The sequence below is a fragment of the Pristiophorus japonicus genome, unplaced genomic scaffold (assembly GCF_044704955.1).
Source record: "Pristiophorus japonicus isolate sPriJap1 unplaced genomic scaffold, sPriJap1.hap1 HAP1_SCAFFOLD_2908, whole genome shotgun sequence".
Classification (NCBI taxonomy): domain Eukaryota; kingdom Metazoa; phylum Chordata; class Chondrichthyes; family Pristiophoridae; genus Pristiophorus; species Pristiophorus japonicus.
The window spans coordinates 1-15000 of NW_027252678.1; the positions used below are offsets into that span (position 1 = coordinate 1).

At 54.2% G+C, this 15000-nt stretch overlaps 1 protein-coding gene across 1 annotated transcript in view; it reads left to right on the plus strand.

Annotated features, from left to right (window-relative positions):
- Positions 1 to 727: 727 nt before the first annotated feature.
- LOC139248752 (rootletin-like) overlaps positions 728 to 15000 on the plus strand; it is a gene marked incomplete at its 3' end in the record, with an annotated part of 14661 nt that continues 388 nt past the window's right edge. Inside the window, exons 1-5 of the mRNA XM_070872173.1 lie at positions 728 to 1093; positions 1853 to 2012; positions 6684 to 6842; positions 10668 to 11052; positions 14018 to 14166. Coding sequence (XP_070728274.1) covers positions 768 to 1093; positions 1853 to 2012; positions 6684 to 6842; positions 10668 to 11052; positions 14018 to 14166 — 1179 coding nt within the window. The remainder of the gene's footprint in view (positions 1094 to 1852; positions 2013 to 6683; positions 6843 to 10667; positions 11053 to 14017; positions 14167 to 15000) is intronic.

Consider the following 15000-nt stretch of genomic DNA (forward strand, 5'->3'; position numbering starts at 1 on the left):
AAATGGGCCTCCTCCTGTTCCTGTGTAACAGGCTCGAGGGGCTGAATGGGCCTCCTGTTCCTGTGTAACAGGCTCGAGGGACTGAATGGGCCTCCTCCTGTTCCTGTGTAACAGGCTCGAGGGGCTGAATGGGCCTCCTCCTGTTCCTGTGTAACAAGCTCGAGGGGCTGAATGGGCCTCCTCCTGTTCCTGTGTAACAGGCTCGAGGGACTGAATGGGCCTCCTCCTGTTCCTGTGTAACAGGCTCGAGGGGCTGAATGGGCCTCCTGTTCCTGTGTAACAGGCTCGAGGGGCTGAATGGGCCTCCTGTTCCTGTGTAACAGGCTCGAGGGGCTGAATGGGCCTCCTCCTGTTCCTGTGTAACAGGCTCGAGGGGCTGAATGGGCCTCCTCCTGTTCCTGTGTAACAGGCTCGAGGGACTGAATGGGCCTCCTCCTGTTCCTGTGTAACAGGCTCGAGGGGCTGAATGGGCCTCCTCCTGTTCCTGTGTAACAGGCTCGAGGGGCTGAATGGGCCTCCTCCTGTTCCTGTGTAACAGGCTAGGGGGGCTGAATGGGCCTCCTCCTGTTCCTGTGTAACAGGCTCGAGGGGCTGAATGGGCCTCCTCCTGTTCCTGTGTAACAGGCTCGAGGGACTGAATGGGCCTCCTCCTGTTCCTGTGTAACAGGCTCGAGGGGCTGAATGGGCCTCCTCCTGTTCCTGTGTAACAGGCTCGAGGGACTGAATGGGCCTCCTCCTGTTCCTGTGTAACAGGCTCGAGGGGCTGAATGGGCCTCCTGTTCCTGTGTAACAGGCTCGAGGGGCTGAATGGGCCTCCTGTTCCTGATTCTGACGTTTCTTCTGTTGTTCGGCAGGCGGAGGAGATCAAGTCCCGAGTCGGGGCCCTGGAGGAGGCGATGGAGAGTCTGAGGCGTAATCTTGCTCAGGCCCTCCTCCGGGCTGAGGGACTGGAGGAGGCCAAGAGCAAGGCCGAGAGGGATGCCGAGGAGTCACAGCGGGTGTGGAGCGAGGACCGGGAGGAGAAGGAGATTGCGAAGCGGGCGACCGAGGAAATGCGCTCAGCACTGCGGCAACTGGAGGGCGAGAAGATCAGGTGACCACCCCTTGACCCTTGACCCTTCCCCTCCTGCAGTTGGCCACATTACTTGCCCTCTGACTTCTGGACACAGGAACAGGAGGAGGCCCATTCAGCCCCTCGAGCCCATTACACAGGAACAGGAGGAGGCCCATTCAGCCCCTCGAGCCTGTTACACAGCAACAGGAGGAGGCCCATTCAGCCCCTCGAGCCTGTTACACAGGAACAGGAGGAGGCCCATTCAGTCCCTCGAGCCTGTTACACAGGAACAGGAGGAGGCCCATTCAGCCCCTCGAGCCTGTTACACAGGAACAGGAGGAGGCCCATTCAGCCCCTCGAGCCTGTTACACAGGAACAGGAGGAGGCCCATTCAGCCCCTCGAGCCTGTTACACAGGAACAGGAGGCCCATTCAGCCCCTCGAGCCTGTTGCACAGGAACAGGAGGCCCATTCAGTCCCTCGAGTCTGTTACACAGGAACAGGAGGAGGCCCATTCAGCCCCTCGAGCCAGTTACACAGGAACAGGAGGAGGCCCATTCAGCCCCTCGAGCCTGTTACACAGGAGCAGGAGGAGGCCCATTCAGCCCCTGTAGCCTCCCTCGCCTTCCTGGCAAGGGGATTCCCGCTACTGATGGCGATGCCTCATGCGGTCAAATATCTGCCTTATACTCCTGTCGTTGGGGCTGACTCTCGGTGTGGGAGGGGGGGAGGGGGGGAGAGGAGGGGGGGTTTTGAGTGATCTAGGCCACCATCTAATCTTTGGGTTCTCCCCCCTCAGCCTGAAGCTGGCCAACGAGGAGAAGGATTCGAAGATTGCCGTACTGGAGGGGACTCGAGCCACCAGCCAATCGGAGGCGGCCGAGCTACGCAGCAGTCTGCGCGAGGTCGAGAGGTCAAGGTTGGAAGGTCGACGGGAAATTCAGGAGCTCCACCGGCAGGTACAGAGAAACATCGAAAATAGGTGCAGGAGTGGGCCATTCGGCCCTTCGAGCCTGCACCACCATTCAATAAGATCATGGCTGATCATTCACCTCAGTACCCCTTTCCTGCTTTCTCTCCACACCCCTTGATCCCTTTAGCTGTAAGGACCATATCTAACTCCCTCTGGAATATATCCAATGAACTGGCCTCAACAACTCTCTGCGGCCGGGAATTCCACAGGTTCACAACTCTCTGGGTGAAGAAGTTTCTCCTCATTTCAGTCCTAAACGGCCTACCCCTTATCCTCAGACTGTGACCCCTGGTTCTGGACTTCCCCAACATCGGGAACATTCTTCCCACATCTAACCCTGTCCAGTCCTGTCAGAATTTGATATGTTTCTATGAGATCCCCTCTCATCCTTCTAAACTCCAGTGAATAAAGGCCCAGTTGATCCAGTCTCTCCTCATATGTCAGTCCTGCCATCCCGGGAATCAGTCTGGTGAACCTTCGCTGCACTCCCTCAATAGCAAGAACGTCCTTCCTCAGATTAGGAGACCAAAACTGTACACAATATTCCAGGTGAGGGCTCACTAAGGCCCTGTACAACTGCAGTAAGACCTCCCTGCTCCTATACTCAAATCCCCTCGCTATGAAGGCCAACATACCATTTGCCTTCTTCACCGCCTGCTGTACCTGCATGGCCAACCTTCAATGACTGATGTACCATGACACCCAGGTCTCGTTGCACCTCCCCTTTTCCTAATCTGCCGCCATTCAGATAATATTCTGTCTTCCTGTTTTTGCCACCAAAGTGGATAACCTCACATTTATCCACATTGTACTGCATCTGCCATGCATTGTGACCTTTCACCCACCCCCACCCCGGGTCAACCAATGGGTAGAGTCCGTGATCGGTGGGAGTGTACTTGGGCTGTGGGAGGGGATTGAATGCATGACTAGAGTCCTGTATAGGGGAGTGTACACGGGCTGTGGGAGGGGATTGAATGCATGACTAGAGTCCTGTATAGGGGAGAGTGTACACGGGCTGTGGGAGGGGATTGAATGCATGACTAGAGTCCTGTATAGGGGAGTGTACACGGGCTGTGGGAGGGGATTGAATACATGACTAGAGTCCTGTATAGGGGAGAGTGTACACAGGCTGTGGGAGGGGATTGAATGCATGACTAGAGTCCTGTATAGGGGAGTGTACACGGGCTGTGGGAGGGGATTGAATACATGACTAGAGTCCTCTGTAGGGGAGTGTACACGGGCTGTGGGAGGGGATTGAATGCATGACTAGAGTCCTGTATAGGGGAGTGCACACGGGCTGTGAGAGGGGATTGAATGCATAACTAGAGTCCTGTATAGGGGAGTGTACACGGGCTGTGGGAGGGGATTGAATGCATGACTAGAGTCCTTTATAGGGGAGAGTGTACACGGGCTGTGGGAGGGGATTGAATGCATGACTAGAGTCCTATATCGGGGAGAGTGTACACGGGCTGTGGGAGGGGATTGAATGCATGACTAGAGTCCTGTATAGGAGAGTGTACACGGGCTGTGGGAGGGGATTGAATGCATGACTAGAGTCCTGTATAGGGGAGTGTACACGGGCTGTGGGAGGGGATTGAATGCATGACTAGAGTCCTGTATAGGGGAGAGTGTACACGGGCTGTGGGAGGGGATTGAATGCATGACTAGAGTCCTGTATAGGGGAGAGTGTACACGGGCTGTGGGAGGGGATTGAATGCATGACTAGAGTCCTGTATAGGGGAGAGTGTACACGGGCTATGGGAGGGGATTGAATGCATGACTAGAGTCCTGTATAGGGGAGTGTACACGGGCTGTGGGAGGGGATTGAATGCATGACTAGAGTCCTGTATAGGGGAGTGTACACGGGCTGTGGGAGGGGATTGAATGCATGACTAGAGTCCTCTATAGGGGAGAGTGTACACGGGCTGTGGGAGGGGATTGAATGCATGACTAGAGTCCTATATAGGGGAGAGTGTACACGGGCTGTGGGAGGGGATTGAATGCATGACTAGAGTCCTGTATAGGGGGGAGTGTACACAGGCTGTGGGAGGGGATTGAATGCATGACTAGAGTCCTGTATAGGGGAGTGTACACGGGCTGTGGGAGGGGATTGAATACATGACTAGAGTCCTGTATAGGGGAGAGTGTACACGGGCTGTGGGAGGGGATTGAATGCATGACTAGAGTCCTTTATAGGGGAGTGTACACGGGCTGTGGGAGGGGATTGAATACATGACTAGAGTCCTGTATAGGGGAGAGTGTACACAGGCTGTGGGAGGGGATTGAATGCATGACTAGAGTCCTGTATAGGGGAGTGTACACGGGCTGTGGGAGGGGATTGAATACATGACTAGAGTCCTGTATAGGGGAGTGTACACGGGCTGTGGGAGGGGATTGAATGCATGACTAGAGTCCTCTGTAGGGGAGAGTGTACACGAGCTGTGGGAGGGGATTGAATGCATGACTAGAGTCCTGTATAGGAGAGTGTACACGGGCTGTGGGAGGGGATTGAATGCATGACTAGAGTCCTGTATAGGGGAGTGCACACGGGCTGTGAGAGGGGATTGAATGCATAACTAATGTCCTGTATAGGGGAGTGTACACGGGCTGTGGGAGGGGATTGAATGCATGACTAGAGTCCTTTATAGGGGAGAGTGTACACGGGCTGTGGGAGGGGATTGAATGCATGACTAGAGTCCTATATCGGGGAGAGTGTACACGGGCTGTGGGAGGGGATTGAATGCATGACTAGAGTCCTGTATAGGGGAGAGTGTACACGGGCTGTGGGAGGGGATTGAATGCATGACTAGAGTCCTGTATAGGGGAGTGTACACGGGCTGTGGGAGGGGATTGAATGCATGACTAGAGTCCTGTATAGGGGAGTGTACACGGGCTGTGGGAGGGGATTGAATGCATGACGAGAGTCCTGTATAGGGGAGTGTACACGGGCTGTGGGAGGGGATTGAATGCATGACTAGAGTCCTGTAGAGGGGAGTGTACACGGGCTGTGGGAGGGGATTGAATGCATGACTAGAGTCCTGTATAGGGGAGTGTACACGGGCTGTGGGAGGGGATTGAATGCATGACTAGAGTCCTGTATAGGGGAGAGTGTACACGGGCTGTGGGAGGGGATTGAATGCATGACGAGAGTCCTGTGTAGGGGAGAGTGTACACGGGCTGTGGGAGGGGATTGAATGCATGACGAGAGTCCTGTATAGGGGTGTGTGTACAGGGGCTGTGGAGGGGATTGAATGCATGACTAGAGTCCTGTATACGGGAGAGTGTACACGGGCTGTGGGAGGGGATTGAATGCATGACTAGAGTCCTGTATAGGGGAGTGTACACGGGCTGTGGGAGGGGATTGAATGCATGACTCGAGTCCTGTATAGGGGAGTGTACACGGGCTGTGGGAGGGGATTGAATGCATGACTCGAGTCCTGTATAGGGGAGTGTACACGGGCTGTGGGAGGGGATTGAATGCATGACTAGAGTCCTGTATAGGGGTGTGTGTACATGGGCTGTGGGAGGGGATTGAATGCATGACGAGAGTCCTGTATAGGGGAGTGTACACGGGCTGTGGGAGGGGATTGAATGCATGACTAGAGTCCTGTATATGAGTGTGTGTACATGGGCTGTGGGAGGGGATTGAATGCATGACGAGAGTCCTGTATAGGGGAGTGTACACGGGCTGTGGGAGGGGATTGAATGCATGATGAGAGTCCTGTATAGGGGAGTGTACACGGGCTGTGGGAGGGGATTGAATGCATGATGAGAGTCCTGTATAGGAGAGTGTACACGGGCTGTGGGAGGGGATTGAATGCATGACTAGAGTCCTGTATAGGGGAGAGTGTACACGGGCTGTGGGAGGGGATTGAATGCATGACTAGAGTCCTGTATAGGGGAGTGTACACGGGCTGTGGGAGGGGATTGAATGCATGACTAGAGTCCTGTATAGGGGAGAGTGTACACGGGCTGTGGGAGGGGATTGAATACATGACTAGAGTCCTGTATAGGGGAGTGTACACGGGCTGTGGGAGGGGATTGAATGCATGACTAGAGTCCTGTATAGGGGAGTGTACATGGGCTGTGGGAGGGGATTGAATGCATGACTAGAGTCCTGTATAGGGGAGTGTACACGGGCTGTGGGAGGGGATTGAATGCATGACTAGAGTCCTGTATAGGGGAGTGTACACGGGCTGTGGGAGGGGATTGAATGCATGACTCGAGTCCTGTATAGTGGAGTGTACACGGGCTGTGGGAGGGGATTGAATGCATGACTAGAGTCCTGTATAGGGGAGTGTACACGGGCTGTGGGAGGGGATTGAATGCATGACTCGAGTCCTGTATAGGGGAGTGTACACGGGCTGTGGGAGGGGATTGAATGCATGACTAGAGTCCTGTATAGGGGAGAGTGTACACGGGCTGTGGGAGGGGATTGAATGCATGACTCGAGTCCTGTATAGGGGAGTGTACACGGGCTGTGGGAGGGGATTGAATGCATGACTCGAGTCCTGTATAGGGGAGTGTACACGGGCTGTGGGAGGGGATTGAATGGGTGGGGCGAGCTCGTCACTAGTTTGTGTCTATGTTTTTGTTTGGCGACGAGGAACTTTTCCCTCTCTCTCACTCTCTCTCTCCTCCCCCCTCCCCCCCACAGCTGAAGAACCTGGAGAACGATCTCTCCCGCGCCTCCCAGGAGCTGAGCAATGTCCGGACCGTCTCAGAAGTCCAGGAGCAGGAGCTGCGGCTGGAGATCTCCGGGCTCAAGCGGAAGGTTCAGGAAATGGACGCGCAGTGCGACTCGGCCCAGCAGACGGTAAGCAGCTCGGGGGGTGGGGCGACGACCTTCACGGCCGAATAGCCGGTTCGGAATCACCCATGTTCCGGGGCGCGACCCGCCCACGCCTCCCCGGGCACTCCGCGCCCCAGGCACTGGCAGCCGATAACGCCCACAATTTGTTTGCTTCCTGGGTTCTTGGCTTCAGAATTCACCCCCACACATTGCGATTAAGGACAAAGGTTTAACAATCGCATCACCTGGTGGTGAGTTATTGAATTACACCCAGGACATGGAGCGAGGCTGCCTCCTGGTGGTGAGTTACTGAATTACACCCAGGACATGGAGCGAGGCTGCCTCCTGGTGGTGAGTTACTGAATTACACCCAGGACATGGAGCGAGGCTGCCTCCTGGTGGTGAGTTACTGAATTACACCCAGTACATGGAGCGAGGCTGCCTCCTGGTGGTGAGTTACTGAATTACACCCAGGACATGGAGCGAGGCTGCCTCCTGGTGGTGAGTTACTGAATTACACACAGGACATGGAGCGAGGCTGCCTCCTGGTGGTGAATTACTGAATTACATCTAGGACATGGGGCGAGGCTGCCTTCTGGTGGTGAGTTACTGCATTACACCCAGGACATGGAGCGAGGCTGCCTCCTGGTGGTGAGTAACTGAATTACACCCAGGGCATGGAGCGAGGCTGCCTCCTGGTGGTGTGTCTCGCCACTCCTCCGCCCCCGATCTCTCGCCGCTCCTCCGCCCCGATCTCTCCTCCGCCCCGATCTCTCGCCGCTCCTCCGCCCCCGATCTCACTCCGCCCCGATCTCTCTCCGCCCCGATCTCTCTCCGCCCCCGATCTCTCCTCCACCCTGACCTTCCCGTGTTCTCTCGCAGGTCGGGGCGGCCCATTTTGTCCCAGGGCCGGTTCATCCACCTGGATCACAACTGCGTACCTCATCATAGATCCCCCAAACCCAACTGGTCGGGGTTTTATTGAGTGTTGCCGACGACACGTGAAGGCCAACATACCATTTGCCTTCTTCACCGCCTGCTGTACCTGCATGCCAACCTTCAATGACTGATGTACCATGACACCCGGGTCTCGTTGCACCTCCCCTTTTCCTAATCTGCCGCCATTCAGATAATATTCTGCCTTCGTGTTTTTGCCATCAAAGTGGATAACCTCACATTTATCCACATTATACTGCATCTGCCATGCATTTGGCCACTCACTGAACCTGTGTTGCCAGCGCACAGCATCTAGGAGGGGCTCGATGTAGATGTATCTCTGCAGGATCTGAAGATGGAACGTTGTTGCCTGGGGCTCACACACACCAACGCCTGGCCGCCCTCCCGAAGTGGGAGACTATTTAAATCTATATTAACGACTTGGAAGAAGGGACTGAGTGTAACGTAGCCAAGTTTGCTGACAATACAAAGATGGGAGGAAAAGCAATGTGTGAGGAGGACACAAAAAATCTGCAAAAGGACACAGACAGGCAAAGTGAGTGGGCAAAAATTTTTCAGATGGAGTATAATGTGGGAAAGTGTGAGGTCATGTACTTTGGCAGAAAAAAATCAAAGAGCAAGTTATTATTTAATTGGAGAAAGATTGCAAAGTGCCGCAGTACAGCGGGACCTGGGGGTTACTTGTGCATGAAACACAAAAGGTTAGTCTGCAGGTACAGCAAGTGATCAGGAAGGCCAATGGTATCTTGGCTTTTATTGCAAAGGGGATGGAGTATAAAAGCAGGGAAGTCTTGCTCCAGTTATACAGGGTATTGGTGAGGCCACACCTGGAGTACTGCGTGCAGTTTTGGTCTCCGTATTTACGAAAGGATATACTTGCTTTGGAGGCAGTTCAGAGAAGGTTCACTCGGTTGATTCCGGGGATGAGGGGGTTGACTTATGAGGAAAGGTTGAGGAGGTTGGGCCTCTACTCATTGGAATTCAGAAGAATGAGAGGTGATCTTATCGAAACGTATCAGATTATGAGGGGGCTCGACAAGGTGGATGCAGAGAGGATGTTCCCACTGATGGGGGAGACTAGAACTAGAGGGCATGGTCTTAGAATAAGGGGCCGCCCATTTAAAACTGAGATGAGGAGGAATTTCTTCTCTCAGAGGGTTGTAAATCTGTGGAATTCGCTGCCTCAGAGAGCTGTGGGAGCCGGGACAGTGACTATATTTAAGACAGAGATAGACAGTTCCTGAACCGATAAGGGGATAAGGGGACGGGCAGGGAAGTGGAGCTGTGTCCATGATCGGATCAGCCATGATCGTATTAAATGGCGGAGCAGGCTCGAGGGGCCGAATGGCCGACTCCTGCTCCTATTTCTGATGTCCTTATGTAACCGCAGCAGAGACCCAGTGCTTCCTGCTGTTCCAGGAGAAGTCGACCAGCTTCTTCTGTATCTTGGCGACAAACGCAGGGGAAGGGGTCAAAGTGATCGACCGGTAACACAGCATCGCGGCCACCCACCATCATCATCACAGGCAGTCCCTCGGAGTCGAGGAAGACTTGCTTCCACTCTAACAGTGAGTCCTTCGGTGGCTGAACAGTCCAATACAGGAACCACAGTCCCTGTCACAGGTGGGACAGACAGTGGTTGAGGGAAGGGGAGGGTGGGACTGGTTTGCCGCACGCTCCTTCCGCTGCCTGCGCTTGGTCTCTGCACGCTCTCGGCGACGAGACTCGAGGTGCTCAGCGCCCTCCCGGATGCACTTCCTCCACTTAGGGCGGACTGGTCTTTGGGCCAGGGACTCCCAGGTGTCGGTGGGGATGTTGCACTTTATCAGGGAGGGTGTCCCTTGTAACGTTTCCTCTGCCCACCTTTGGCTCGTTTGCCGTGAAGGAGTTCCGAGTCGAGCGCTCGCTTTGGGAGTCTCGTGTCGGGGGCGTGTGGACGATGTGGCCCTGCCCAGCGGAGCTGGTCGAGTGTGGTCAGTGCTTCGATGCTGGGGATGTTGGCCTGGTCGAGGACGCTAACGTTGGTGCGTCTGTCCTCCCGGGGGATTTGTAGGATCTTGCGGAGACATCGTTGGTGGTATTTCTCCAGCGACTTGAGGTGTCTGCTGTACATGGTCCATGTCTCTGAGCCATACAGGAGGGCGGGTATCACTACAGCCCTGTAGACCATGAGCTGGGGGTGAGGTACCTACTGTACATGGTCCGTGTCTCTGGGCCATACAGGAGGGTGGGTATCACTACAGCCCTGTAGACCATGAGCTGGGGGTGAGATACCTACTGTACATGGTCCATGTCTCTGAGCCATACAGGAGGGTGGGTATTACTACAGCCCTGTAGACCATGAGCTGGGGGTGAGATACCTACTGTACATGGTCCATGTCTCTGGGCCATACAGGAGGGCGGGTATCACTACAGCCCTGTAGACCATGAGCTGGGGGTGAGATACCTACTGTACATGGTCCATGTCTCTGAGCCATACAGGAGGGCGGGTATCACTACAGCCCTGTAGACCATGAGCTGGGGGTGAGATACCTACTGTACATGGTCCATGTCTCTGAGCCATACAGGAGGGCGGGTATCACTACAGCCCTGTAGACCATGAGCTGGGGGTGAGATACCTACTGTACATGGTCCATGTCTCTGAGCCATACAGGAGGGCGGGTATCACTACAGCCCTGTAGACCATGAGCTCGGTGGATTTGAGGGCCTGGTCTTCAAACACTCTGTTCCTCAGGCGGCCGAAGGCTGCACTGGCGCACTGGAGGCGGTGTTGGATCTCGTCGCCAATGTCTGCCCTTGTTGATATACAGAGATGGAAAGGTCAGAGTTTGATGTCTGAGTGCCCCACCGTACAGAGCTGTCACTAATTCTCTCTCTTTTCCTGATCGGCAGGTCTCGGTGATCCAGCGGAAGCTTCTGGAAGGCGAGGCGGAGCTGCGTTGCCGGGAGAAGGGGTTGTCGGCCGAGCTGGAGGAGGCCCGAGTGAGCGAGAGGGCCCAGCGGGAAGCGGGGGCCCAGCTGGGCCTCAGGCTGGAGGCTCAGTTGGCGGAGCAGGCCCGACTGAGGCTGGAGCTGAGCGGGGCGGAGGGCAAGGCCCGGGGCCTGGAGGAGGGGCTGTCCCGGGCCGAGGTGGGCGAGCGGGAGGCTCAGGCCGGGCTGAGGGCCTTGCTGTCGGCCCTGAGGCAGAGCCTGGGGCTGGAGGGCGTAGACTGGGCCTACCCAGGCCTGGGGCCTAGGGGAGGCCCCTCCGACCACGATCCATCGTCCTCCGCCACAGGTGGGTGACAAGATCGCTTTGAGGAACATACTCGCTTTGGAGGCTGCTCATGTGTGAGGAGGACACAAAAAATGAGCCGTTTTATCCCGACTCTCTGTTTTCTGTCCGTTAACCAATCCTCTATCCACGCTAATACATTACCTCCAATCCCATGAGCCCATATCTTGTGTAATAATCTTTCATGTGGCACCTTATGCGGAGTATTGTGAGCAGTTCTGGTCTCCTTACCTAAGGAAGGATACACTTGCCCCAGAGGGAGTGCAGCGAAGGTTCACCAGACTGATTCCTGGGATGGCAGGACTGTGGTATGAGGAGAGATTGGGTCGACTGGGCCTGTATTCACTGGAGTTTAGAAGAATGAGAGGGGATCTCATTGAAAGGTATAAAATTCTGACGGGGTTGGACAGACTGGATGCGGGGAGGGTGTTTCCCCGGGGCTGGGAAGTCTAGAACAAGGGGTCCCACAGTCTCAGGATACAGGGTAGGAAATTTAGGAGCGAGATGAGGAGAAATGTCTTCACTCAGAGGGTGGTGAACCTGTGGAATTCTCTACCACAGAAGGCTGTGGGGGCCAAGTCACTGAATATATTTAAGAGGGAGATAAATAAAATTCTAGACACTAAAGGCATCACGGGGTCTGGGGAGAAAGTGGGAATATGGTGTTGAGATAGAGGGTCAGCCATGATCACATTGAATGGTGGTGCAGGCTCGAGGGGCCGAATGGCCAACTCCTGCTCCTATTTTCTAAGTTTCTATGTTTATCGAATGCGTTTTGGAAATCCAAATATACGCCATCCACTGGTTCCCCTTTATCTACCCTGTTCATTACATCCTCAAAAGAAGCCGGGACATTGAATATATTTAAGACAGAGATAGACAGTTCCTTAACCGATAAGGGGATAAGGGGACGGGCAGGGAAGTGGAGCTGTGTCCATGATCGGATCAGCCATGATGGTATTAAATGGCGGAGCAGGCTCGAGGGGCCGAATGGCCGACTCTTGCTCCTATTTCTGATGTTCTTCTGTCCCTCTGGTGTCCCCCCAGGATCTATCCTTGGCCCCGCCCTATTTCCCCATCGACACGTTGCCCCTGGGCGACATCATCGGAAAACACAGCGTCAGTCTCCACATGTCCGCTGACGACTCCCAGCTCGACCTCACCCCCAGCTCTCCCGACCCCTCCACGGTCTCTAGATTGTCACACTGCTTGTCCCACATCCGGTTCTGGAGCAGCAGAAACTTCCTCCCATATCGGGGAAGACCCAAGCCATTGTTTTCGGTCCCTGCCACAAACTCCGTTCCCCAGCTCCCCGACTCTGTCTCTCTCCCCAACTCCTGTCCGAGACTGAACCAGACTGTTCACAACCTGGGATCTCATATCTGACCCTGAAATGAGCTTCCGGCCACATATCCACAGCATAACTGAAACCGTCTATTTCCCTCTCCGTAACATCTCCCGCACCCTACCCTGCGTTAATTTCTCCTTGTGTGGTCCGGTGTCAAATTCTTATCTCATAACACGCCTTGGAATGTTTCACAACATGAAATGCGCTATAGAAATGCAATTTGTTGCTGTTGTGTCTAACCCCGTGCTGTACCTGCCCTGGGAGTGTTTGATGGGACAGTGTGGAGGGAGCTTTACTCTGTATCTAACCCCCTGTACCTGCCCTGGGAGTGTTTGATGGGACAGTGTAGAGGGAGCTTTACTCTGTATCTAACCCCCTGTACCTGCCCTGGGAGTGTTTGATGGGACAGTGTAGAGGGAGCTTTACTCTGTATCTAACCCCCTGTACCTGCCCTGGGAGTGTTTGATGGGACAGTGTAGAGGGAGCTTTACTCTGTATCTAACCCCCTGTACCTGCCCTGGGAGTGTTTGATGGGACATTGTAGAGGGAGCTTTACTCTGTATCTAACCCCCTGTACCTGCCCTGGGAGTGTTTGATGGGACAGTGTAGAGGGAGCTTTACTCTGTATCTAACCCCGTGCTGTACCTGCCCTGGGAGTGTTTGTTGGGACAGTGTAGAGGGAGCTTTACTCTGTATCTAACCCCCTGTACCTGCCCTGGGAGTGTTTGATGGGACAGTGTAGAGGGAGCTTTACTCTGTATCTAACCCCGTGCTGTACCTACCCTGGGAGTGTTTGATGGGACAGTGTAGAGGGAGCTTTACTCTGTATCTAACCCCCTGTACCTGCCCTGGGAGTGTTTGATGGGATAGTGTAGAGGGAGCTTTATTCTGTATCTAACCCCCTGTACCTGCCCTGGGAGTGTTTGATGGGACAGTGCAGAGGGAGCTTTACTCTGTATCTAACCCCCTGAACCTGCCCTGGGAGTGTTTGATGGGACAGTGTAGAGGGAGCTTTACTCTGTATCTAACCCCCTGTACCTGCCCTGGGAGTGTTTGATGGGACAGTGTAGAGGGAGCTTTACTCTGTATCTAACCCCGTGCTGTACCTGCCCTGGGAGTGTTTGATGGGACAGTGTAGAGGGAGCTTTACTCTGTATCTAAGCCCCTGTACCTGCCCTGGGAGTGTTTGATGGGACAGTGTAGAGTGAGCTTTACTCTGTATCTAACCCCCTGTACCTGCCCTGGGAGTGTTTGATGGGACAGTGTAGAGGGAGCTTTACTCTGTATCTAACCCCCTGTACCTGCCCTGGGAGTGTTTGATGGGACGGTGTAGAGGGAGCTTTACTCTGTATCTAACCCCCTGTACCTGCTCTGGGAGTGTTTGATGGGACAGTGTAGAGGGAGCTTTACTCTGTATCTAACCCCCTGTACCTGCCCTGGGAGTGTTTGATGGGACGGTGTAGAGGGAGCTTTACTCTGTATCTAACCCCCTGTACCTGCTCTGGGAGTGTTTGATGGGACAGTGTAGAGGGAGCTTTACTCTGTATCTAACCCCGTGCTGTACCTGCCCTGCGGGGGAAGCGTCTGACGTACTCTAACCCTCTTCTCACCTTTTCCCAGTCTCGACCAGGAGTCCCATGTCTCCCGATCAGGACTTGACCCCGTCGCCCAATCAGACGGAACAGAATGGTGCAGAAATCGATGTGGAGATGATTCAGACGGCCCTTAAGGAGTTGCAGGAGAAGCTGCACAATTCTCAGAGAGAAAAGGTAACAAGATAGTGGCGGTGGGGTGCGAGTCAGGCTTAACACAGCAACTAGGCCGGAGTTTGAGCCTGGAATGTAATATCGCCAAGTTTGCAGATGACACTAAGCTGGGTGGCGGTGTGAGCTGCGAGGGGGACGCTAAGAGGCTGCAGGGTGACTTGGACAGGTTAGGTGAGTGGGCAAATGCATGGCAGATGCAGTATAATGTGGATAAATGTGAGGTTATCCACTTTGGAGGCAAAAACAGGAAGGCAGAATATTATCTGAATGGCGGCAGATTAGGAAAAGGGGAGATGCAAAGAGACCTGGGTGTCATGGTACATCAGTCATTGAAGGTTGGCATGCAGGTACAGCAGGCGGTGAAGAAGGCAAATGGTATGTTGGCCTTCATAGTGAGGGGATTTGAGTATAGGAGCAGGGAGGTCTTACTGCAGTTGTACAGGGCCTTAGTGAGGCCTCACCTGGAATATTGTGTTCAGTTTTGGTCTCCTAATCTGAGGAAGGACGTTCTTGCTATTGAGGGAGTGCAGCGAAGGTTCACCAGATTGATTCCCGGGATGGCAGGACTGACATATGAAGAAAGATTGGATCGACTAGGCTTATATTCACTGGAATTTAGAAGAATGAGAGGGGATCTCATAGAAACATATAAAATTCTGACGGGACTGGACAGGTTAGATGCAGGAAGAATGTTCCCGATGTTGGGGAAGTCCAGAACCAGGGGACACAGTCTAAGGATAAGGGGTAAGCCATTTAGGACTGAGATGAGGAGAAACTTCTTCACTCAGAGAGTTGTTAACCTGTGGAATTCCCGGCCGCAGAGAGTTGTTGAGGCCA